This window comes from Pseudocercospora fijiensis, assembly GCF_000340215.1.
Source record: "Pseudocercospora fijiensis CIRAD86 unplaced genomic scaffold MYCFIscaffold_5, whole genome shotgun sequence".
NCBI lineage: Eukaryota > Fungi > Ascomycota > Dothideomycetes > Mycosphaerellales > Mycosphaerellaceae > Pseudocercospora > Pseudocercospora fijiensis.
The window spans coordinates 3,528,916-3,552,975 of NW_006921536.1; the positions used below are offsets into that span (position 1 = coordinate 3,528,916).

The window sequence follows — 24,060 nt, forward strand, 5'->3', positions numbered from 1 at the left end:
TGGGCAGAAAGCATGTCCGCAACCACCGATAGACTCCTTCGCAGACTACGGATCACCACATAGGTTGCCTTACCGCTTGCTTCTCATCGGACGAGGTCCTATTGGCAGTCTCGGTGGTATTCCACTCCCATCGCCGACGCTCCTGCCATCCTTCGCCGCTTGAGCAGCGAGAGCCATCTGTATCTTCTCCCTTCGTGTCCAGTGCTCCCTCGTCTTGCTAATGATCTCCTTCTCGCTGGGCACCCGAACATCTCTTCCGTTGGGGTCAACGAAGCCCCACAACATCATGGTAGTCCATTCACGATGAAGCGAGAGTTGCCTGTTGATTGACTCGGCCATGATCAGCTCGTCAGGGCGGAGCAAAGGTCGTGGCCGGTTGACGCGAGGCGCTGTAGCAGTGACAGGTGTGGGCACATCGTCATCGTATGTTTCGGGTCTCCATATACGCTCATATCCAGTGTCCATGAAATCGCGCATTTGCTTCTTCATGATTTTCCGTGTGCGATCCATACCATGCGGAGCGTTCCGGCGGAAGCGAAATTGATGCCGCATCCATAAGTTGAGGATGTCCATTGCACGAATGGGTCGGAAGCCTGCAGCTGGATCCGGAGACCAGCCTCGCATCACCCGCCAAAGCGATGTCAAGCTCCTTTCGGCCAGCAGTTTCTCTCGCAAATTGCATCCCAGCGCTGCACCATTCGCCCATCGATTCGGCCATACCCTCTGATTTGGATGGTTGAATCGATACAGTGCCAAAGCTGGATCGGTGAAGAACATGTCGACTTTGAGCAAGAAGTGCGTGAGGAGCTCTAGTGTCTTGTTGGAGAAATACTCTCTGCAACGCATCAATGCGAGGCGATGCGCGTTCAACGGGAGGTCGAGCATGAACCACAGCCGTTTGATGGCATCACGCGAACCGCGAGGCGTCCGGAGGCCTTTCGTCACCAGCTGTGTCATGATATCCTTGACGACACCTTCTCGCCACACCACCATCTGAAGCCAGCGGAGGCTGGGCACGTCTCGCGAGAAAAGATTGAGCCTCTCCACGTCAGCACCAAAGACTAGTGCTTTGGCCTTCTGTCGTTTGATGGGGTCTTTGATGCATAGCGACTCGTAGCAGCGCCATGGGAAAAGCTCGTCTGCCCCTGGCGCCCAAGTGCGCATGCTGGACAAGATGAAACCTGTTGCGTTCTTGTTGAAGTAGTAGTGAAACTTCTTCGAAATCGCGTATAGTGAGATCAAAGAAGGTACGTCCAGATAGCCCACGAGCAAGATACATAGGGAGCTGTCGGCAATGAAAGCGTCAATGAGGCCGAAGCTCTTCTTTGGCCGAATCGCTGGCGCTTGTGCGGTAGGTGACTGCAGCCCGCGTAAAGCAAGCAGCGCTTGCCCAGATTCGAATGCTGCAGAAGGCAAAGCGCTCGGAAGAGGAAAGCCACTAGACGGTGTAGGAGCGTAAGCTGATGATGGGCGAGCGCTCGTGAGGAATGGAGACAGAACGGTGGGGGTAGTGGGAGTCTCTCTAATTCGAGGGGTGCCTGAGGAGTCATATTCAATCTCAATCTTTTTTTCGGTCCTGGTACGCTTTGATGGCGGCGCATCTGGTGGTATTGGTAGACTTGTGTTGATGCGTAGTGGTGAGGGACGACCTTTGCCAAGCTTCTTCGGCGATCTGGCATGTCGCATATGCAAGTGGTGGACGTCAGGCTTGGTAAAAGTGATTCGTGGTAGCACTGAGTCGTTCGAATTGGTTGCAGTATGGCCTAGCTGAAGAGGCGCTGGCTCGGTGTTGGTGGCATTGAAGCTGATGCGAGGGTTTTCAGTCAAGGCCGGAGAGAGCTGACCAAGGTGCTCGTGCTCCGTCGCCGCCGTCAGCATACGACTGTTGTCTGATGTGGCGTTGCTATCTTGCATCTCCACATCTTTTGTGCTCGCAGTTCCTTCTCTAGAGGTCACCAGGGAAGAGGCAGTGTCTCTGATCGTCATCGGCGCCGTAGAGATGCTTGTAGGTCGCATAGTCGCCGTCGCGGACCGTGTGTCCAGGGTTGCGGTGGTCTGGTATGGAGAAGTCTCGTGGTGCACGCTTGTGCGAATCGCGTCGGGTGCCATGTTCTGCTCGCAATGGCGGGTCCCAGTGTGGCTTGTTGCCAGTATATTGAGAGAAGTTCTCTTCGGGAATGAACTCGCTGAATGGTGCGGTTCTATATCGCTTGACTGGTCCCTTGAGAGCGCTGCGCCGTGGGCGAGAAGAGGATTTGGGATCGTATTCTTCGCTACTGCCGCTCGAGCCAGAGTCTCGTCGTCGATGGCGGCCTCTCGATCCTGACTCGGATTCGTCGCGCTTGATGGCTGATTTGGCGAAGGCCACGTCGTCGGTGATGGGGCGGTCAGGCTTTGTGTAGTAAGGCGCTGTCCGCTCGCTCTCGCGCTTGAGCTTTCTCTTGAGCCTCTCCGGGGTGACACCGCGTTCTCTGGCAACTTCTCGGATTGCATCTTCCTTCTGCTCCTCGTCGACTTTGGTTTTGCGTCTCCGCCGCTCTGATGCCTTGTTGCCGGGGCGGTGGAGGGCGCCGTCCCAATTCTTGTAGTGTGACGTGGCGAAGAGGTAGGTACCATAGATTGCGGCAGCAAACCAATACAATTTGCCGATTCCCATAATGGCATTCAAGAGAGAAGCCTCGTGCCGCTTCTTATTGACGCAACAAAGGGAGATGATGGCTGGTTGTGTCAATGCTGGATGTGGTCGAGTGTTGTTCCGAGATCAGTTTGAGGCGCGGCCGAAAATACGCACGGTTGTTTGTGCTGCGGGCCGTTGGCGCCGCCTGCTTGTCACACGTGGGCTTGGCGACCGAATGATGAAGTGAAGTGAAGTCGGATGTCGGTTGATGGTGGAAGTGTTGGTTGGTCTGGATGGCTCAGCACTATGCGCTACTTGCTCAAGCCTGGTCGGTGGTGTCGCGGACGTGGATGAGTTCAGCACTGCAGAGAGGTTGGTGATGGTCTGCGAGGCTGAGGGCGGGGCGGGGCGGGTAGTTGCAGAATTGTGAGATGGAGAAAGTGAGCTCACTGGCGGTGAAAGTCCGGAGGCGAAGAGGTGGTGGTAGTCGCGAGTGTCACAAAGGCAACCGCACTGTGAGATGACACAATGTGTAGGGCTCGTCCCAAGATCCAGAACAGGCGGCAAGATGCAGAGAAGAGGCCGGCCAGGGCAGGCTTGGGTAGCAAGCGCTGTTCCTTTCACTTGAGCTCGTACTATTATCACAATCAAACTTACGCTGCGTTGAGCGCTGGTATCTCAATAAAGCTAAGGCCTGTTGAATCGACCTTCCGCCCATGACCAGCATCCAAAACCAATGCGTGCTCCAACCATGACCCTTTTGAACGCCTTCCACCTGGAGCCGTGAGGCCCTCCCCCTTGATGCGAGCCGTCTATTTCCTTCCCAGTAAGCTCAAGAACTCGTCTCTAGTCTTCGCTCGCTTTCTCATGGCGCCGAGCATGCAGCTCGTGGTCGTGATGGCCCCGGATTTCTGTACGCCGCGCATGACCATGCACATGTGTGTGCTCTCCATTACTACTGCTACACCTTGCGGTCTTAGCACTTCCGACAGGGCTAGCGCAACCTGCTTGGTCAGACGCTCCTGCACCGAGAGACGCCGGCTAAACATCTCAGCGATTCGTGCGAGCTTGGAGAGTCCAATGACTCGATTGTTTGGAATGTAGCCAATGTGCATCTAGAAGTGGCGTCAGTTTCTATTCCAAAGGGTTTGGCCATGTTGACATGTTCATGGCATACCTTGCCAGTGAATGGCACCAAGTGGTGCTCGCACAGGCTATAGATCTCAATATCTTTGACAATGACTAACTCGTCATGGTCTTCGTGGAAGACTGCGCCATTAACCACATCCCTCAGATTCTCTTCATAGCCCTTTGTGAAGAACATCATGGCTTTGGCGTACCGCTCGGGCGTACCATGCAATCCCTCCCGATCCGGGTCTTCGCCTAAGCATTCCAGAATCGTTCGTACTGCACCTGATAGCTTTTGCAAGCGTGCCTGCGCCTTCTCGGCATCTTCACGCTCGTGTAATCGGGCCAACGTGCCGGCGCTCGGCCACGACAAGCCCTCAAAATCGATCGTGGGGTTTGCAATGATTGGACTCATGGACCGTGAGGTCGCTGGAGGAGTCATCGGCGCCTCGTCCCTTTCATCTCGTGCCTGAACCCGAAGCTCTAAATCTTCCATGTCGTGATCGTCAACTTCGGCATACTGCTTGCCAGGACTTCGCTTAGGAACAGGCGCATATGATTCTCTTCCTCTACTTGGAGAAGCTGTGTGGAGCGGCAGAGGCTGTTCGAGCTCTTCTAGATCTATAGGTTCGCGCCGTGGTCCCATGCTAGATTTTATGGCTGCGAGAACACTGTCTCGATCTTCGCGGTCTCTTTCGGCGGATGCAGCTGGATGCAGTGGACTGTGGCCGTTGACGAGATGCGGTGGAATGGGCTTCGGTCTGGGCGAAGAGAATTCGTCCATTTCGGGAGCAGAAAGAATGTTTGAGTGAAAGTCGCGCAAGGAAAGGGGTCTTATTGAGTGGTGTGATTGGGAAAAAGACGTTCCAGGCTATAGGTAGTAGTTGGAGAAGGAGGCCTCTATGTGATAGAACAAGCGATCCATCTTCGTGCTAGCTCAGGTGCGGAGATGCTGTGAGGGCGGCATTCTCGTGAATTTTTGTGTGCTTTGCAAGCCCAGGACGAAAGGTTGTCGTGACTGCGACTGCGACTGCGACTGCTCCGATCCTTCGCCCCCGCGCTCGCGGCGAAACCCGCAAAGCAAGGCCTTTGCTTTCTCGTCGCAATTTATTGTGACCTCACGTCTTGTCAGTCCTCACTCCTCCCGCCATCAACACGGCATCGCAAGTTCAAGGCGCCATTTGCAGGCTTTCGTTGCCCTACAGATATTGTCCTTGTATTCTTTGTCCTCCATTTTGGCGCGCATCGGCGCCGTTGTTGGTGCACTCTCCGCCGCGTTTCTTTCTTCTGCGACAGCCAAACTCCTCCGCTCACGGGCACTCAGCCCTCCCTTTGACCTCGCGCACCGTGCGCTGATCTGGGGATTCTTTCCCTGCTGCCCGGATCATGTTACCTGGAGAGGCCCAAAAGTTGCCCATACGCTACTCGGCATCGACAGCATGCCCCCGCGCATCGCGACCTGGATGGTTGGTGTGCTATGTGCCTGCCATTCACCTATCCTGCAGCATGTTTTCGTATATAGCCCATACTACTCTTGCGTGTGAAAGTATTCGAAGAATGGGGATGGGAAAGGTGGTTCACTCGCTCACACGGCGCACCAGCATGTCGGAGCTGCTGAGATGAGGAGGAGAGTTTCCGTCACGCGATTCACCATCTTACAGAAAGTGCTGGAGACCTTCCACGGCAGACCGAGCACGAAGAGCCAACCATTCTCGGTAATCTGCTCGTGTTGGACGTATTCAAACCGCCGAGAAGGCTCGCAGTGGTGAGCAGACACTTCAGAAGCCTGCGCATTCTCAGAATGTGCAGGCCCATACGACATCAGCACGCACACGCCACTATCCCGGTTGGACATGTTACACCACCTGCTCATCTTGGGCTACCTACTAACCTGCACGTTCGCGGCATGCTTCCTGCCTCCCGAGCCGCCTGTCAGGCCTCCGCGCAATCGTGGGCGGCACTTGGCAGCTTCCCTCTTCGCACGTGACTCCTATCGTCCTTCATGCCTGCGATGAGATCGAGGGTACATGAAGCTGGCTGACTGCCTATACATATGAGCGCTGCCAGTGAAGATCGAACTGCCAAAATGCTGGCCAGTTGAATTCCCGAACTTCAACGAGCACGCGCCCTTCGACAGCAACGGGAACATGGGTGCACATGCAGACTGAATCACTGACAATACAGGAGCAAATGTGATCTTCCCTCGTGTCTGCGAGCTCGTGGCATTTCTTGAATGCTCGGAAGTCGACCATGAAAAAGAGCTTTCGCTCAATCACTGCCAAGACCTGAGGGCGAAGAGGGGCAGCGATTGCCGTGCCTATCACCTAGAATCCTGCGCCGAGTGCACACCTCAATTGCGAAAGGTGGGCGACGGTGAGTAGGACGTGGATGGACTTCACCACAGGTAAAATCCATTGTATATTTTGATGGCCGCCTTTGGCGCAAGGACGCAGGCTTGAGCGTATTATTACTATTACTCCCGCTGTTTCGGCGCAGTCGCGCACCTTAATCGAGCCGCATGGATGGGGCAAGTTCGGAAGCAACACCAGAGCAGCGGAAGGCTACGGGGGAGGACAGCAAACATCGCAGCACTCGTTCACCTGGCCGTGAGAGCGCGCGTGTGAAGGCTCGGGGGCCGGTGGGCGTAGAGGCCGCAGAGCAAGCCGGCACCAGCAACAGCACCAGCACTCCGGCCTCGAAGCCAGGAGCCTCTGACCATCCTCCACACTTTTCCGCCTCGCGTCCTCGCCGCAGGTCTCCATCGCCCACCCACCATCATCATCGCCATCATCACCATCACAGACGCCACGACAGCAGCAGGAGCAGGCGGCGTTCTGGTTCGCCTGGGCGGAAGAGGGACAGGCTTGGGCATAATTCGGATAGTCCTGGCCGCCAAGAGCCTGAAGCTGACCGAACCTCGCATCGTGCAAGCCGTCGTCGAGAGTCGCCTTCCACGTCGCACAAACGCCGCCATTCTCGCTCAACATCCGCCGACCGCTCTCACCGCCATCGACACCACCGCAGACACCACAGTCGCAGTCCACGCGCATCCCCGTCCCGCTCGCGCCATCACAAATCTACAAGTGGCCGAGACAGGAGGGAGCCTTCCAGAGAAATTGCTGTCGGAGGGGAAAGCGTGGCCCCAGGCCGCACTGTCCAAGGCACAGTGGATACGCATCAGCCTCGCCGACGTTCTCCGTCGGTGACCACTGACCATAATCGAAGCAGGCGGCCTGCTTCCACTGACAGGCACTCGCGGCGAGTCGACTCGGAATATCATCGAGGCTCGCGGCGTGATCACGACCGCAGATACTCTCGCTCTCCGCCACGCCGCAGAAGCCGAGGAGAAGGCTACAGACGGGCATCTCGCGAGGACGAATACCGCCGTGACCCTCGCTCAAGGAGGTCTTCCCCACCGAGAGGCAGCGAGCGCGGGAGTCGGCGACAAAGTCGGTCTCCACGAGGTCGCGCTTCTCGAGCTGGCAGCCGCGAAAGCTCGCGGAGAGACCGTCGCTCTTTGAGTCGCGAAAGTCGATCGCATAAACCCACAAAGGACGACGACATGTATAACCGTGGACCGTACGACCAACGCTACGGCAGCTATCATGGATACCAACAATCTGGACATCACCCAGGCTCACCTTATCAAAATCAAAATTATGGAAGTAATGTCGGCTACTATCAACCACAACCAGCCAAGCAGTATGGAACCCCATCATACCAGAGCCGAGATCCTTTTCCCAAGCCACCAGCACGCGGCGGCGCAGCTGCAGCTGGCAGAGGAGGAAGAGCTCATTTTGCGAATCTCTCATGGACACCAAATGATGGTACCAAAGGAGGCCATCTCGTGACGCCAGTCGAGAAAGCAAAAGATGCTGCCCCAACAGCTCCACAGCCCAAGTCTGTCATCGTGGCTCCAGATCCAGACGAGGTCGACAACCCTTTCCGACCTCCCGCTGATCTTCGTGCCGAAGATGAACATGCCGCGAAACGACGCAAACTTGAATCGACTCCTGAGAAGACGGCGGAGCAGAAAGCAGCCGAGGCTGAGCGCGAGAAAAACAAGATTAGTTTCTCGATCAAAGGTCGCGCAAGCATGGCTGCCGCTGAGAAGCAACCGATAATACCAAAGTCAGAAACCTCGCCATTGGTGCCGAAGAGGCTGCCCTCCACGGTGTCTCCTCTGGTGCAGAACAACGTTCCGAAGAGCACGAACTATGTTGGCAACGAGCGTGTGGGTCCAGCGCTACCCAAGAAGCCTCCGCCGCCTGCTACACGGAAAGAGGTGGTGCGGAAGAAGCGAATGAAGCCAAAGCCGGAGCTTAGCGAGGAGTTCAAGCAGTCCGACAGTGTCTACTTCAGAAAGACCGGCAACGAATCCGTGGTAGGAAGCGGCACATATGGCAAGGTGTACAAGGCAATACATGTATACACCGGCGGCATGGTGGCATTGAAGAAGATTCGCATGGAAGGTGAGCGCGATGGGGTAAGTCGCATTAAGAGCACGCGTTCGAGTTCCGCAACTAATGATGCGCAGTTTCCGGTGACCGCAATTCGTGAGATCAAGCTCCTTCAGTCGCTCAACCACATTAACGTGGTTCCTCTCCTCGAAGTCATGGTCGAGCGCAACGATTGTTTCATGGTCTTTGAGTACTTATCCCACGACTTGACGGGTCTCCTCAACCACCCCACGTTCGTGCTCACAGCTGCTCACAAGAAGCACCTCGCCAAACAGCTGTTCGAAGCTCTGGACTATCTGCATAAGAGAGGTGTCTTGCACCGCGACATCAAGGCCGCGAACATCCTGATATCGAACACTGGCGAACTCAAGCTTGCCGACTTTGGTCTCGCACGCTTCTACCAGAAGCGACAAAAGCAGGACTACACGAATCGGGTCATCACCATCTGGTATCGAAGTCCGGAGCTCTTATTGGGTGAGACTCAGTACGGCCCGGCTGTCGATATCTGGAGTGCTGCGTGCGTGCTCGTGGAGATCTTCACCCGTCACGCCATATTCCCTGGCGATGGAAGTGAAATAAATCAGCTGGACAAGATCTACAATGTGCTCGGAACACCGTCACGTAGCGAGTGGCCTGGTATCTCGGAGCTGCAATGGTATGAGCTGCTTCGACCAACCCAACGCTTGCCGAACACATTTGCAGAGAAATACAAGGAGCGAGTAAGCGCAGAAGCTTTTGAACTTCTGCAGGCCATGTTCTTGTATGATCCTGCGACCCGACCCACAGCAGCCGATGTGCTCGAGCATCCTTACTTTACAACGGAAGAGCCAAAGCCTGCTCAGGTGGTGGAGTTGGCTGAACTGGAAGGCGATTGGCACGAATTCGAGAGCAAAGCACTCAGGAAGGAGAAGGAGAGAGCCGAGAAGGAAGCACGACGGAAGGAACGCGAGCTTCGGGATAGTGAGAAGAGGAAGGCAGAAGATGCTGCGGGTGGAGCTGATGCGAAGAAGCTGAAGCCTGCTGTTGCGGAGGGACAAGTATAGAATGCCGCTCTCGAAGCGATGAAGCGGCGCTATGGATGGATAGCTCCTGCAGCGTGATGCTGTCGGGCACGATAAAGCACTCGTTCGCCAGCCAGGTGTGTAGGCATCAGACAGGGCCATATGGACAAGCTATATCATTGCTGTGACTGAGCTGTTCTTCTTCCATGAAGGTACTGTGCAGCCTTCGATGCCTCAGGTGTCCCAATGCCGGTCACTCGCTCCAGACTTAACATGACCGTGGCTTGAAAGCAGACTTGAGCTGCACAGGCACGATATTGCCCCAATGAGCGCGCGACCACTTCCAGCATAGCCATAGCAAAAAGACGTCCACCCGCGCGATCAATGTTCTGACGCTCTCGGCATTGAATTGGTCGGCGACCCGGCGAGCTCGGTGCCGAAAAAGGGTGGACCACACCTGACATCGAGTTGTGGAAGCGGATTCCGTCCTTACATACTATCGAACCCGGGTGAGGTACCAAAGTCAGCGCAATCGTTCAACAGTAGCAGCAAGCGGAGTGCGTTCACAATCATGGTCTTCTACGAGCCGGGCAAGACCCCACACGGTCTTCCTCGAGATCCGTTCAAAGTATATTCACCACATCATCCTGCCATACCTCATGCATTCTGACACCTTCACCTCAGTCATGCGTGGCTCCACGGCCCATTGGGTACGAATCTATCAGCCCGAAAGCATGTCCCAGACACTTGCTGACCGTCCAATCATCACACTAGCTGGATATCCACCAGAAATACCACCAGCGGAATCGCCAATCTCGCCCCATTTTCCCAGTTCAACAATCTAACCTTCGATCCACCCTACGTAATGTTCAGCGCAAACCAAGATATGAATTGCAACCGTAAAGACACCGTCATAAATGCAGAATCCTCGGGCGTTTTCTGCTGGAACATGGCAACATACTCCCTCCGAGAAGCAGTCAACGCGTCCGCAGAATGGTTGAAACCCGAAGTCGACGAATTCGCCAAAGTCGGTCTGGAAAAGATGCCAGCCGAATTAATCGAGTGTCCCATGGTCAAGGAATCTCCGATCAAATTCGAATGTCGGTATCATTCTACGATTCGTTTACCGGGTAATCCTCCAATGGGAAGTGTGGATATTGTGATTGGAAGGGTGATTGGAGTGCATATCTCGGAGCATGTCATTACGGATGGGATGGTGGATTTGGGGAAGGCTATGCCGATTGCTAGGTGTGGGTATCATCAGTACGTTGTTGTCAAGGGGGAGAATCTTTTCGATATGGTTATTCCTGGAGATCCGAAGCAGTTGGTTGGTCTTGAAGGGAATGCGGAAAAGCATAGGGTGTTTGTTGATGGGCATGGAGTTGAGGCTGGGGAGAGTTGAGGAAGGTAGAGATGACAACATGTTGCTCGGGGGTTCTACTTGCGTAGCATTGACTTGAAAGCATAAGTAATTGAGTTGGACAGGGTTTAAGTGGCTTGAGGTAAGAATATAAGTATACTGTACTTTGACGAAGGAGCCGTACTTTTATCTTATTAAAACAACGGCCCTTCAAGAGCTTTCTACATCCTAATATAAATAGTATCGACTGAGGAAAGTAGAGTAGTGTTGCTACTCCGTATACCATCCTGGAGCTCGAGAGTTATCTGGGTTTGAAGGTTATGGAAAGCCGCTCACGAGATCAAAGACCTTTTAGGCGATGAAGCAAAGAGCGTGCTAAACCGCGTATATCTATATGTGTAGCATATCCATTAAGAGCCTTCCGTTTTTGAACGTTCAGCATACCGACAGCTATGATGCTTCTTACCTACCTACCAAGCGCTTTATGCTTCATCTCATTTACCTCGGCCGATGACGACGCTGGCATTATCTGCACTGGTGAGCGCGGCTCAGCACTTCTTAACAACTATCCTCGAGCCCAATGGTTACAAACTCCAGGTCAAATAGTACGACAGGGCCAAGACCCAATGAGGGTAGTTCCCCGGTCGCATTCTCTGGTAACGCCAATATCCTGGTTCGGCTGTTTCGACGATTCAATAGACCTCCTCCAGGAATGCCTGGAGTTAGATCCTCCTATGACACGTGCGTAATAATTACGAACAATTCGGGATACAGGTCGCCGTCCGAGTCGTTGCAGTTGCTGGAGGAGTCCCTGAATGGCGTGGTATAACAAGGTTCGCACAGGGAAGTCGAGAATTTTACATCCATAGCACCGGACGCTCTCGAGTAGTGCTTCACCACCTTCTTTAAATGGATCGCCGTGCTAGCGGTAGCGGCTGAAGGGACGAAAGATATTAAGGACGTTGCTGCTGATACAGCGTGTGTTGTTATAGAAGAAATGAGACAGGGAACAGAGGAGCTGAAAGGCCGTATTGCTGAGTTGGAGATGGTTGTTGGTCTCAGCGAGACTATGGTTGAATGAGCGACTGCAGTCGGCTGTATTGTACCATCATATCTCCCATCTTCCATCCTCCGTGGCATGTCGATGTGGTGCTTAATCCAGCTCTTCAGACAACTGAATGAGACCTCAAACTTGCTCGAATCGCGGACATAGGGCACGCCAAGCAACTCGTACGTAATCCTGATCTTGTCGAAGCCTCGCCTAGAGAGGTTCACATGGATGGCAATACCATAATTGGAAGGAGGTGGTAGCAAAGAGCTTGAGGAGCTCCTGAAATAGGTAGCCGTGCCATGGCAACCGTGGTTGCTAAGCAAACAACTCCTGGGATTTGCTATACCACTGGAAAGGGCGACAACATGGCCTGGAAGAGATGAGAAACGTCCTACGATGCTGGAGGGCTATTTCATGCTTCTGCCGACTCAGTTTGCCGCCTATTTTATGTGACAGATGTGTGCGACGTTTTGCAAGTCACGGTAGGGATTCTAGGGAACACTGATTTAGAGTTTCTCCAGTCCACGAAAACAAAAACATCCACACACATCCGTCGCCCTTGAAGCACTTTGCTCGAGGAAGCACGACGGCACGCATGGCTTCACCTGCAAAGCGTCTTCACATGCTCCCTTCACTCCGCTCGCCACCTTTACCGCCCTCCGCGGCCTCGCTCGCTACACAACACCGCCTCCTCCGCCGGCTTCAGCCTTGTGGGCCCCAACTCGGCGCCGTGACGACTGCCACGCAAGCGAACACCTCACATCCCAGTCGCGAGCGGCTGTTTTGTCTCGAGTTGTTTATGTCTGAGACAACATTATTGTCAGCATAGCATAAGGGGCCTCTACATCCCCCCTTCCTCCACTCCCCATTCCCACAATACCACGACACTGCAACCATGCGCGTTCCACAGAACAAACTGCAGAAGATCAAGGCGGCCATACACTGCACCCAACTTCTGCTCATATTCGTGGCAGGATGCCTGACTCTTGCCGTCATGACGAAGAATGGAGGCTTTGGAGGGCAGACGGCCTTCTACTTCGCATTGGTATGCAAAGCCCCAGCCATGGCAAAGCCTACATTGTCTTCTGACTCGACCTTCTAGTGCTTCATCACCATCCCAGCAATCCTCTACCAAGTCATGGTTCCAATGTGGTCTCGCGCCTGGCGCTTGAATAACGTCTACGCCTATGCAGTCATCGACGTTCTGTTCGCCCTACTCTGGTTCGCAGCATCCATTGCTGTCGCCGTGTGGAACGCAAAAGGCATCGCAAAAGGCAAGACTACCAAGACCGACGATACCGACACGAGCAAGAGCTCCACCAAATTTCTCTTCGCCCGCGCCGACACCACAACGAAAGACGGCACGTGCAACTCCTTCGCTTATGGCAGCGCAAGCAAGTGCTCCGTGAGTAAGGCCACTGTCGGCTTTGGCATCGTCATACTGCTTCTTTTCGCAGCAACGACGTACATATCGATACAAGCCGTTCGACAATATCGACAGAGCGGCGCTGTACCTACCATGAGCTTCAGAAACAAGAAACAGGATGCACTAGAAAACGCGGAGGAGGCCAAAGTGTGGTCCACCAGTACCGATGAGCTGAACAATGCCGATGATCGACTATCGTATGGCGGTTATGGCGGAAACACTACCTCAGACCAAGACGGCTTGCTTGGCGCAGGTCCTCGACGCTCCGGCTCAGGCGGCGTTGTGCACCCTGAGGGGCCGGATTCGTACTCTCACCTAGCGAACCGCGAGAATCTGGACACAGCCGGTCATGGTGAGTTCCTAATGTGGCCCTCTTCTGCTCCCACGAAAGGCTGCTGATTGTTCCTCTCTTAGACGTCGTCCATCCTGGAAGAAGAACACCCGTGCAACCTGTTGCCATTCCGGCTGCATATGGCGATGACCATTTCGCGCCGTCTGCTCTCAGTCCACCAGGCTATGGGACCAGTCCCAATGGCAGGGTCCAATTTCCAGAGGCCAACTACAGTGCGCTACGGTGAAGGCTGGTGCGGCGGAACGACCTAATGAGATCAAGATGACCAAGAATTGTTATTAGCAAGCGTTGTCCTTTGGTAAGCTAGAACATTCGAAGTGCCGGCTTGTTTGCGAAGTTTGGTACTAACGGACACCAGACTCCTTCTTTCAGGTACGGCTTGTTTAGCTACCGATAGAAAGGTAGGTAGCACCGGCGCAATGGATAGTACCATGTGCGCCTGCTCAGGAACGATTTTCCATCCCCACTCTCATTCCTCGCGAATGTCAGCAGCTCCATAGTTCATGCATCTGCTTTTGGGTCCATAATGTCTACTGAGTATCCTGAAAATCTTATCACTTCGAGAGCATCATCATTACCAGATCCAAAGCTACCTACAATACCTAATGAACTCGCCTACACCGAGGAAATACAGGGCGATGCAGTCGCGACCGATCGGGAAACGCGCTTGAGAAGACAATCGCCACTCCAACAAGCACAGCTGCTGCGGCTACCACTCGAATTAAGACTACAGATATATGAGCACGCAACAGGCTATCACATTGGTCTTCACTTGGTAAAAGTCAACAAAGGCCGTCTGCAGTATCGCCTTGCATGGCCTGCGTCTCCTCTGGATTACCGATGCGAGGCACAACTTCAAGTCGATGATGTGGCGCGGTTATGTCGCCAAACACGTCTCGAACTCATGCCAACGGTCATGCGCGCATATATCGTCAAATTTCCTGCTTGGACGCCAGAGTTCAAGGTGCAATGCTTGTACTGGATCAATGATGTTAGCGAAGCTTTCTGCAGGAGTATTGACTGGTACTGGCTTGAAGGACTGTACTGGCGGTTGAGCATCCATCTGCAAACAGCCGGCACATCGCATGCGGAGACGGTGTGGGAAGATGAGCGCGCAAGAGAATCGGACCCGCATCGACATGAAGCGAGTGAAAGCTTCGAGCGCAGCAGATTTGTGTTGAGATTGGACTGTGCTGGACATGTCAAGAGACGCGCGATTGCAGCTGCTGACAGGGCCGCGGACTTTTTGGAGACGTTGCTTGGTGAAAGTGATGGCAGGTTGGGCAGGAGCCAAGTTGCAGCGTTGTTGAATGGAATTGCATTGACTGGATATGAGCAAATGCGAGAAGAGGACGAGGGTGGCGTCACGGCCATTTTGCCTGCGAGATGGTCAGATTGGTGATGGCGTTAAGAATTGATTTCCTGAACATGGAGTTGTCTGACCGCGCTTATGTTTGGCTTTTGATTTGAAGCCTTGAACCTTGCTGTATCGCGCGCGCTGGGGGACTACATAAGGAGGTAGCGATGGCATGAATCTCGCTATCAACATTCATTGTTTCTTTCTTCGACCCGACGATGTTCCCGTCCTGCTGTCAAGGCCTGGCGTTGTACTGTGACATACGGCCGGGCCGAGACGACGATGTTGTCGGCATCGCCAGCGCGGAGTCAACTCAACCACAAATGTACCTTGATGCATTCATTCTACACGCCATCACATCAGATCACCGCATTATATGCAGTCCCGCGGCTGCTTAGGCGACAAGCTTCTTCGCACGCTAGCCGCCGCGAGATAGGCGATTGAGGCGTCTTGGCGAATTGGCCGCCGTGCTGCTATTTTACCATCGAACATCTCCTGAAAGCCTCCAGGCCTCGCATGGGCCACGCGATCGCATCCACGCGGAGAAATATCCACGCAGCACCACCCCATGATGGGCGTGCTCCACAAGCTTAGGGTTGCCGTCTGGGGAGAAGCTCCTGCCACCAAGGAGGAATCGCGTCTGCTCTTCAAGATCGACTGGTTCATATTATCCTATGTCTGCCTGATGTACTGGGTAGGTGGATGGAATGAGTGATCTGGACCGCCCATTGCATGCTAATGTCGAGATGCGTAGGTGAACTATCTCGATCGAGCCAATCTCAACAACGCCTATGTCTCAGGCGCGAAAGAAGATCTCGGGTTCAGAGGCACTCAACTCAACCAGATCAACACGATATTTTATGGCGGCTATCTGTTGGGTCAGATTCCGAACAACCTGATCCTCCAAAGAGTACCGCCTCGCATCTGGCTTCCGACGACATGCATGGTCTGGGGCTTCTTGACGCTCGGCACCGGTTTTACGCATCATCCTTGGCAAATCATGGTCATTCGCTTCTTTCAAGGCTTCTTTGAATCGTCCTGCTTCGTTGGCGTGCAATGGATCTTGGGATCATGGTACAAGCCTGAGGAGATCGGCAAGCGCACTGCCATCTTCACATCTTCTGGCCTGGCCGGTACGCTCTTTTCCGGCATTATGCAAGGCTCCATCTACACCAACCTCAATGGAAAAGCGGGTCTCGCTGGATGGAGATGGCTCTTCGTGATTGACTTTCTCATCACCCTTCCCGTCGCCATCTATGGGTTCTTGCTATTCCCTGACACCCCTACCAGCACGAAAGCATGGTACTTCAGCCCACACGAGAAAGTGATGGTGGTAGAGCGCCTGCCTGAGGTCGAAAAAAAGCGTGGCGTTCTTGGATGGTCATTAATCAAACGAGTCGTCCTCAGTTGGCACTGGTGGGCATTTGTTCTCATGTGGATTGCTGGTTCCAACACCGAAATGTACAGCTCGAACGCTATCATGCAGTTATATCTGAAGTCCACGCACGACTACACCACTCAACAAGTCAACTATATTCCATCATCCGTCTCAGGTCTCGGAATCGTCGCAACGTTGCTCCTTGGATGGTACAGCGACTACAACACTCGACGCAGGTGGCATGTCGGCATCTTTCTCTCTTTCACCGCCATCACATCTGGCTCGTTGATGCTTTCTCCGCCATCGAGAGCGGCGAAGTTCGCGGCGCTGATCCTGAACGGATGTCAATTCGCGGGTCAGACTGTGTTCTTCGCTTGGGCCAATGACCTGACCCGTAAAGACGATGCAAAGCGATCTGTCGTCCTCGCTAGCATGAACATGTTCAGCGTTGCTGTCTACTTGTTCTGGAGTCTTCTGTTCTACAACGCCACACAAGCACCGGACTGGTATGAAGGCAGTTGTGCGATGATTGCGATGGGTTGCTTTACGCTGATCATGACCATTGTATGCTATCTCTTGCAGCGAAGACAGGAGAAGCACGAAGCTATCGACGCTGCAGACTGGGCTTTGGAGGATATCAAGGCGGCCGAAGTCAAGGCTGCCGAAGTCAAGTCTTGACAATAGCGATCGGACTCAGGAACGGCAAATGCGATAATGTGACTCGGAATGCATTTGACACATGGCGTCGGATACGCGTAGACTGCTTGGATTCCATATAAGTCTGCGGCCGATGAGAGCTCCTCTTTCTCATGCATTTTAACGTACGTGATTGGACTGCTTCCAAAATCTTTGTGCTTAGCTAGCAGGCGTTCCGGCCAGTCGAACCTTCAGATGTCCTGTGAACCTCGACCCAATTTGCTGTCTACGTCAATGCCGCGCACTCGCTATGATAGCTCTTGGATCAATCGTATGCCTCGGACAGTTGCGCCATTTGAGAGATATGCACATAGATCTCAAGACACAAGGAATCTATTGACTAAGCTCGTTTTCTCGCTGGCATCATCCAAGGAGGTCGCTACTCTATATACATAGGAGCGATACATGGATTTTCGGCTTTCATAATTTGTCGTCGGAGCCCTTGTGTTTAGAGAAGTCCCGCGTGCCGTGACGGCCCCCCCCCCCCCCCAAATACTCGTATGCTCACGCACCTCAATGTCGACGAACGCTACTGAGCTCTCGCAGGAGGATAGGAGAAGTGAATGGCGCTGATCCGGCAAGCTAGACGGTGTTGCTTGCGTATGACCCGGCATACTCTAGAGTCAACTTGGAACAAGCCGCCAGCCTTCCGTCGCTGTTCGTGAACACTGGTAACTTAGACTTCAAGAACCAAAGTCTGACCTAATGCATTTTTGACCCAGCCGACGAATTGACCCTTTGAGTTTCTTACTTCCTTCTCACCATCTGGTCCCTTCAATTCCTTCTCGCCGTATAAGCTTCGGACGAATTCAATCTCTTTCGCAGTCAACCGAGGCTTCTCGCCCTTGGCTTTGAGGATCCTGACAATCTCGTCAGCCACCCTCTTCTCTCGTCATTCAGTCTCGGTCGCAATCAAAGGTCCTGAGTGCCAGGTTTGAAATGCTTCTGGTACTGTCACCATGTTGGAGTTGAATGCTTGGTGGGCCACGAAGTGGTCAGGATCCAACTGTACTCTGATTCCTCCCAGCAGAAACGACTTGCAGAAGGGGACCGCTGCTCTGCCGACGGTCAACATCCAGCGATGAAGCTCTTTCTCCACTTCTGGTTCGCGTAAAGGTAGATTGAGGTGGATTTCCAAAGTTCTGCCCTCGATCCAGAACGCGAGGTATTCTTGTCGTATCTGACGACATGTGTTCGCGAAGGCTGGGATCTCGCTACAGCCTGGGATGATGAATCTACGCCTTGTTGTCGAAGATTGGTCGTCCTGCGCGGCGAGCTCGTAGATCTGATTGCGTAGTTCCGAAGGAAGGTCGAAGAAGCCGGTCTTCGCCCTGTATGCTATTTCTTGTATGGGAACATACATTGGACATTCAACCTCTTGAAACTCTGCGGCCAATATCATTTTTGTGAGGGAAGGGCCGACGACTCTTGACTTTAGTTGTATGCGGCCATTGCAAGACAGCATATAGAATTTGGCTGCCTGAAAAATACTGTTCATGTTATTCCAGATGCTGGTTGCCTGAAGGATGCATAGCCACGTGTCAATTTTGCTTCAGACGGCATCGAAACGATGAATTCTGTTCTGTCACGGAATTTGAGAGGTGTATATCCTGATACTGAGACAATTGGCTGTATTCTGTTCTGTATTCTGCACGAGCTGGTGAGATGGCAGAACTCGGCCTCCGAGAACAGCCTCAGGCACCACAACGACCAGCCGACCAGCCAACCAGCCTCAAGCACCGCGACGACGAAGAACAGGGACGACGCGACCTGTAACGACCAGCGACCCGTCACGACTAGCGCATACAGCGACCCGCGACGACCAGCGAACGACCCGCGAACCCGCGACGCCAACGATGGCGCGGCGACAGTTACCTCCCTCGCTACGACCGAACAAGAGTACCTCGAATACAGCGATCCGCGACGACCAGCGAACGACCAGCGAACCCGCGACGACAACGATGACGCGGCGACAGTCACCTCCCTCGCTCCGACCGAACAAAGGTACCTCGAATACAGCGATCCGCGACGACCAGCGAACGACCAGCGAACCCGCGACGACAACGATGGCGCGGCGACAGTCACCTCCCTCGCTCCGACCGAACAAAGGTACCTCGAATACAGCGATCCGCGACGACCAGCGAACGACCAGCGAACCCGCGACGACAACGATGGCGCGGCGACAGTCACCTCCCTCGCTACGACCGAACAGATGATCGCTGGACTATCGTGGTACTCGAATCATGTTCTATTCGTGTCCGCCAGGGTATTCCAAGGGATTGGACTCGCGACCTGTCTCCCGAATGGGCTTGCGCTGCTGGGAGAACTTTATGGACCAGGACCACGAATGAGAATGGCCTTCGCGGACTTTGGTGCTTGTGCGCCTGGTGGACGTATAGTTGGATCGGCGATGGCTGGAGTCTTTGCTCTTGCTTGGTGGCCTTGGAATTTCTTCTCTTTCGCCATCACATTGCTCGTGATTGCAATCGTAGCTCAGACTACCATTACAGACCGCCAGGACCATAAGCCCGGCCTTGGTGGCCAGAAAATCTGAGGTGGCGCTGTTTGGGAAATGGATCTCCTTGGAGCTGTCGTGGGTATAACTGCACTGGTCCCCGTCAATTTCTCTTGAGTTCAAGCTCCAATTGTCGGCTCTCAGGAGCCTTATGCGATCGTCACTCTTATTCTTGGCGTTTTATTGATGCCGGCATTCTTCTGGATCGAGCTCGAGACTGCTCATAACCCGTTGCTGCCGCTGGGTGGCTTCACGAGCAGCCACGCCTTTGTCCTTGGATATCTTGTTGTGGCTGGCCCAATTTTGGTATCTGGGTCTTCTACATCTGGCAAATTCTGACAGTGCTACGCCACTCCTGGCTTCCGCATACCTGTCGCCGCTGACGATTGCGGGTGCCGTGGCCGCAGTGGCTACTGGTCTCCTGCGGCACAGAATGCGTCCAGCATGGGTCATGGTGATTGCGCGGTAAGTAGACCCAAGTGCAAAGAGTGCGAGCATCGGCGAGGAGAGCACCAATCCACCTGCGTGGTCTTAGACGATACTGCTGGCATTGATCGTACGACCTCGCGGAGTCTCGCTCGAGCGCATATATAAACGCGATGTTCATGCTAACACGTTTCAGCTCTGCGCCTTGATGACCGGCAGCATTCTCATCGCCACTGTACCTCCCAATCAGATCTACTGGGCTCAAATATTCGTGTGCACTTTGGTTGCGCCCTTCGGTAAGTCTAGGCTTCACCAATAGACTGAATCCCTCGCGCGAAGATACTGATATGTGTACTCTTCTCTCCAGGGATGGACCCCTCTTTTCCCGCCTCTGTCACAATGATTTCGGATTCTGTCGATAAAGCGCATCAAGGGATTGCGGCTAGTCTGGTTGATACGATTGTGGGTGGTCTTCCAATCCTCTTCGCCAAAACGCATGGACGCCGGTCGTTTCCTCAATGGATTCAGAGCGCTTCTCCTCCACGATATGCCGCTGTCTGACTTCATGGCGTCCGGGATGGAGAATGGCGGAACACGAGGTGGTTCGATGCTGTGTCTCTGGGCATGACTCGTGTCGAAGTTGATGGGTGGAGGGAGTTGCTCGTCGATGTTGGAGAGGACGCTTCTGCGCCAGGCAGTTTTGTCTTCGTTGGTCCGGGCTCGTTGCAGCATGATGATTGTATGAGATTCCCGCTAACGAATGTGGGCACGTGGGTGAATTACTCTACATGTATCTCTCTGGGACTGCCAGGTGGGCTTCGCGGGAACTGTCGAAGTTCATGTCAATAGTGACAGAGGACGAAGTTACGCGGACGCGTCATACGGATACAGGAGTGCTTTGTACATGGGCATGGGGTTGGCAGGGCTCGGTATTGCGCTGGCTGTTGTCTTTCTCGCCAAGCGCTGCCACGACGACAGCAAGAAGTGGAGAAGACATCAGAATAATGCGGAGGACATTGAGGCACAGGAACTCGTCGCATGTCAACGACCTTTCTCAGTTCACGATTCTGCCATGGTGCCACGCAACACCGTTTGGACTGGAGCAATAAACACTACACTTCTGAGATGAGAGGTCTAATTTGCAAAGGCAATATAGTGCATACGAAAGCTAGAAATGCGGTAGCTTTCGCATGCCAGGGTTGTTGTATACAGTGCGATTAAGCGAGATGGCGGACGGCGGTAATCCCTGCTAGCGCGGCGCTAGCCAAATTTGATTAAGAGGCTAAATAAAGCTAGCTAATAATCGATTAGGTAACCGTTAGAAGCGATAATCATTTTACAATGCTTCCGTATAGAGTTAAACAAATTTTGAAGATAACTCCTTAAAATTCTACGCTACTCTTACTTAGCCGTATCTCGGAGCTCGGCAACTATAGCTAGTTGCGGTGTCCGCTTACTAATCCGATCCTTCTAATAGCCCTATACGTTCTTAATAAGGTTTAGCTCCGGCGAATAGGATAGTAGCGCTATACGATTAGTCCCTATATTTGTATATACTTTAACGGTTAGCCCCGCCCTATAATATAGCGCGTTATCTTCGACTAATAAGAAGAAGCCGCCCTATTCTATTTCGAGCGCTAAGCGAAATAGTATAACCGAAGGTAAGACATTCTCGCAATAGTATTAGCTAGTCTATATTTCGTCCTTAGGTAGCTTAATTAGGGGTCTAACGCCGAAAGCCGAGATAGACCCTTAGAAATATAGGGTTATAGCTTTCGGCTTCCGTAGCTCGATTACGTCGGGGTAGCTTCGATTTTCGATATTATTAGCTCGCCGCGTAACCTATATTCTCGGAAAAATAAGCTAAAGACCGACCTTATTAGTATAAATCGTTCTTAGCTAATTAGTCTCAAGGAATCGGCGATACTACGCGACTCGCTTCTCTCGGATTACGAGGGACGTTTCCGAGGTTTATAGAAGTCGGAAGCGGCCGAGCCTCTCCTACGTTATTAAGCGATTAATAACGTAGAGCGACTCGTAAATGCTAAGCTTACGTACTACCTTATACTATTTCTTCCTTCTTTAATCGCGATTAGCTAAACAAGCCTCGGCTAGCCGTTTTCGGACTAGTATACCGAGTACGCGGTTACTACGGCTACGTAAGCGAGGTAGTATAATTAGTCCTTCTAGAATTCGACGAATAGTTAGCGTCCGGATCCCGGTATTAGCGCGGATTATTTAGTTATCTAAGCTATATCTAGCTATAGTATAAACGGCTATACGTTCTAGGTAGCTAGTATAACGTCGTAGCGTACGTAGCGTAGCGAAGTACGGCATTTTAATTAGCTAAATAGTTAGATTTAGTTAGTTAGTTTGTTAGATTAGTAGCTAGTTTAGTAATAAGCGAGGCGCTAGTAGTAACCGTTATGCGGGTAGAAAACGGTGCTTAAGTAGTTAAATCCTAGAAATAGTAGGAAGTAGTAGGAACAGCTAAGAAGCTTCTAGCACGTTGCGGCTATAACCGAAATTAGCTAGCGCCGCGCTAGTAGGGATTACCGCCGTCCGCTATCTCGCTTAATCGTACTATATATATCGAAAGCTTAGCGAAGATTAGTAGACCGGGATAGGATAGTATATAAGGGAGAAATAAAAGAAGCAATTATTATAGTTAGAGAGGATTAGTTATAGACAGAAGGTGCCTAGCGAGGTGTTAAATAAGTTAGTAGGGACCTTTAGAAATAGTCAATTTAGCTACCGGCTTCTAAATAAGCGCTAGCTCCTAACCGTTAAGTAAAGGATTAATATAGCGCTTTTTACGGACCTTTAGAAGAGGCTAATTTGTATGTAATCGAAAGCGGTTTAGTATAGTAAGGAGCCCCTATTCTAGACCTTCTAGGGGTATAGACCTTAGCTCTTATAGACCTATAGGCATACACTAAACAACTATAGAAACTAGAGCTATTATAGTTACTATAGCTATAGCAACGGTCGTTACTATTGCGAGTAAATACCTCGAGGAAGATAGTAGTAATAAGGACCGGTAGGCGTAGAGGGAGGGTAAATCTATACGTAAATAGTAGTACCGCTAGTTAAGGCATAACCGACTATTTAAACTAGCGAGAGTCTATAGGAAATAGCGCTTCGACCTTCTTAGTTATCCGGAGGCTAATATTAAGGGTAACTTCCGCTTTATAAGGCCCGAGTTAATAGAGCTAGTAGACCTGCTTAATATTAGTTTAATCGTATTGCTAGTTAGCCTCAAATTGCTACCTATAACGGTACTCTATATAGTCTATAAGCGGCTATCTAGTCTAGGCTTCTAGAAGGACCTAGACGAGAAGTTTAGCTATTTAGCTACTATATTAAGTTATATATTCAATACGGCTATATATAGCCTAGTAATAAGGTAGAAGTCGTTCTTATTCTTTAATAAGAGGCGGCTTACTAAGCAATATCTCCGGAGCCTAGTAGAGTCGCTATATCTATCCGTCGGACTATCTAGTATCTTTAGATATATTAACGGCACTGTAAGGAAGATTGCGAGACCTAGTCGCAACTAGAGGGTGTTCTATAATAGCTATAAGCACTTCTATAGTATTAAATTCTAAGGTATATAGCTACCGGATAGAATACTACTTATCGATAGTCCTTATCCTAGCTCTTATAGGGATAGCCGAATAGTACGCGAGTCGGGGATTAACTAGGTGTAGCATAACCTGTTTAATAATAACGATAATATAGATAATAAGCTCTTTATCTTTAGTAACTCGGCGTACGGATAGGTAGATAGTATTATCGGGTCGTAGAAATCGAAGAGAGGTAATTATCGTAACGCTATAATAGCGTAGGTCTCGAAGAAATAGTTAGCACTACGCTAGTTAGTCGAATAGGGGTTTGGTAAGGTAACTAATAACTAGCTATTCTTCGAATATAAGAAGGGGTTACGTACTAGTTTAATACTAATAGGATCCTATTATCTAGTCGCCGTATTGCTTACTAACTGCCTATTGTTACGGATCTAATTGGTTAGAGTCCTTATATAATCTTAGAGCGACGCTAAGACTAGTAGGCTAAGCTGTCGCTCTATCTTACTAGGAGCGATAGGAGCGGTCGAGAGCGATAGCGTCGCTTACGTCGCTTACGACTACAGACAAGATATCTCCTTTGTATTTAGGAACGCCGGAATGCCCTTATAGCTCGAGGCGTTCAACTTATGTTACCTACTTACTAATTAGAATTACCTTTATACTAATTATTCTGTCTCTACCTCCCGCTTGTATTAGCCTCTCTAAA

The 24,060-nt window shown here is 52.0% G+C and overlaps 9 protein-coding genes across 9 annotated transcripts; 5 read left to right on the forward strand and 4 right to left on the reverse strand.

Annotated features, from left to right (window-relative positions):
- Positions 1-69: 69 nt before the first annotated feature.
- Positions 70-2,656, reverse strand: MYCFIDRAFT_83526 (uncharacterized protein; the record flags this gene model as incomplete). Its single annotated transcript, XM_007929444.1, has 2 exons — positions 70-1,922; positions 2,083-2,656. 2 exons carry the CDS (start codon positions 2,654-2,656, stop codon positions 70-72), a joined length of 2,427 nt encoding a protein of 808 aa, XP_007927635.1.
- A 773-nt stretch (positions 2,657-3,429) lies between these two features.
- MYCFIDRAFT_197410 (uncharacterized protein) lies at positions 3,430-4,529 on the reverse strand (the record flags this gene model as incomplete). Its single annotated transcript, XM_007929445.1, has 2 exons — positions 3,430-3,732; positions 3,795-4,529. 2 exons carry the CDS (start codon positions 4,527-4,529, stop codon positions 3,430-3,432), a joined length of 1,038 nt encoding a protein of 345 aa, XP_007927636.1.
- A 2,249-nt stretch (positions 4,530-6,778) lies between these two features.
- Positions 6,779-7,525, reverse strand: MYCFIDRAFT_211574 (uncharacterized protein). Its single transcript, XM_007929446.1, has one exon. The coding sequence runs from the start codon at positions 7,462-7,464 to the stop codon at positions 6,823-6,825; it is 642 nt and encodes a 213-aa protein (XP_007927637.1). The 5' UTR covers positions 7,465-7,525; the 3' UTR covers positions 6,779-6,822.
- Positions 7,526-8,030: 505 nt separating this feature from the next.
- LSK1 (serine/threonine protein kinase, CMGC family, CDC2/CDK subfamily) lies at positions 8,031-9,388 on the forward strand. The gene is made up of 2 exons (XM_007929447.1): positions 8,031-8,231; positions 8,283-9,388. The coding sequence occupies exons 1-2, from the start codon at positions 8,049-8,051 to the stop codon at positions 9,246-9,248; spliced, it is 1,149 nt and encodes a 382-aa protein (XP_007927638.1). The 5' UTR covers positions 8,031-8,048; the 3' UTR covers positions 9,249-9,388.
- A 389-nt stretch (positions 9,389-9,777) lies between these two features.
- On the forward strand, positions 9,778-10,608 carry MYCFIDRAFT_43063 (uncharacterized protein; the record flags this gene model as incomplete). Its single annotated transcript, XM_007928819.1, has 3 exons — positions 9,778-9,834; positions 9,891-9,916; positions 9,981-10,608. The coding sequence occupies 3 exons, from the start codon at positions 9,778-9,780 to the stop codon at positions 10,606-10,608; spliced, it is 711 nt and encodes a 236-aa protein (XP_007927010.1).
- Positions 10,609-12,512: 1,904 nt separating this feature from the next.
- Positions 12,513-13,442, forward strand: MYCFIDRAFT_43132 (uncharacterized protein; the record flags this gene model as incomplete). The annotated part of the gene is made up of 2 exons (XM_007928821.1): positions 12,513-12,662; positions 12,720-13,442. 2 exons carry the CDS (start codon positions 12,513-12,515, stop codon positions 13,440-13,442), a joined length of 873 nt encoding a protein of 290 aa, XP_007927012.1.
- Positions 13,443-15,320: 1,878 nt separating this feature from the next.
- Positions 15,321-16,808, forward strand: MYCFIDRAFT_43123 (uncharacterized protein; the record flags this gene model as incomplete). Its single annotated transcript, XM_007928820.1, has 2 exons — positions 15,321-15,446; positions 15,507-16,808. 2 exons carry the CDS (start codon positions 15,321-15,323, stop codon positions 16,806-16,808), a joined length of 1,428 nt encoding a protein of 475 aa, XP_007927011.1.
- A 466-nt stretch (positions 16,809-17,274) lies between these two features.
- On the reverse strand, positions 17,275-18,291 carry MYCFIDRAFT_175765 (uncharacterized protein; the record flags this gene model as incomplete). The annotated part of the gene is made up of 4 exons (XM_007929449.1): positions 17,275-17,329; positions 17,360-17,501; positions 17,529-17,712; positions 17,785-18,291. The coding sequence occupies 4 exons, from the start codon at positions 18,289-18,291 to the stop codon at positions 17,275-17,277; spliced, it is 888 nt and encodes a 295-aa protein (XP_007927640.1).
- Positions 18,292-18,396: 105 nt separating this feature from the next.
- MYCFIDRAFT_83520 (uncharacterized protein) lies at positions 18,397-20,896 on the forward strand (the record flags this gene model as incomplete). Its single annotated transcript, XM_007929450.1, has 5 exons — positions 18,397-19,314; positions 19,684-19,806; positions 19,964-20,063; positions 20,135-20,229; positions 20,579-20,896. 5 exons carry the CDS (start codon positions 18,397-18,399, stop codon positions 20,894-20,896), a joined length of 1,554 nt encoding a protein of 517 aa, XP_007927641.1.
- Positions 20,897-24,060: the final 3,164 nt, after the last annotated feature.

Bases quoted from the DNA above. Each gene is read 5' to 3' on its own strand.
- MYCFIDRAFT_211574 (XM_007929446.1), bottom strand. From the start codon at position 7,464: ATGATGGGGTTCCATACTGCTTGGCTGGTTGTGGTTGATAGTAGCCGA.
- LSK1 (XM_007929447.1), top strand. From the start codon at position 8,049: ATGAAGCCAAAGCCGGAGCTTAGCGAGGAGTTCAAGCAGTCCGACAGT. The intron at 8,232-8,282 runs GTAAGTCGCATT...AATGATGCGCAG, and splicing joins TGGAAGGTGAGCGCGATGGG to TTTCCGGTGACCGCAATTCG.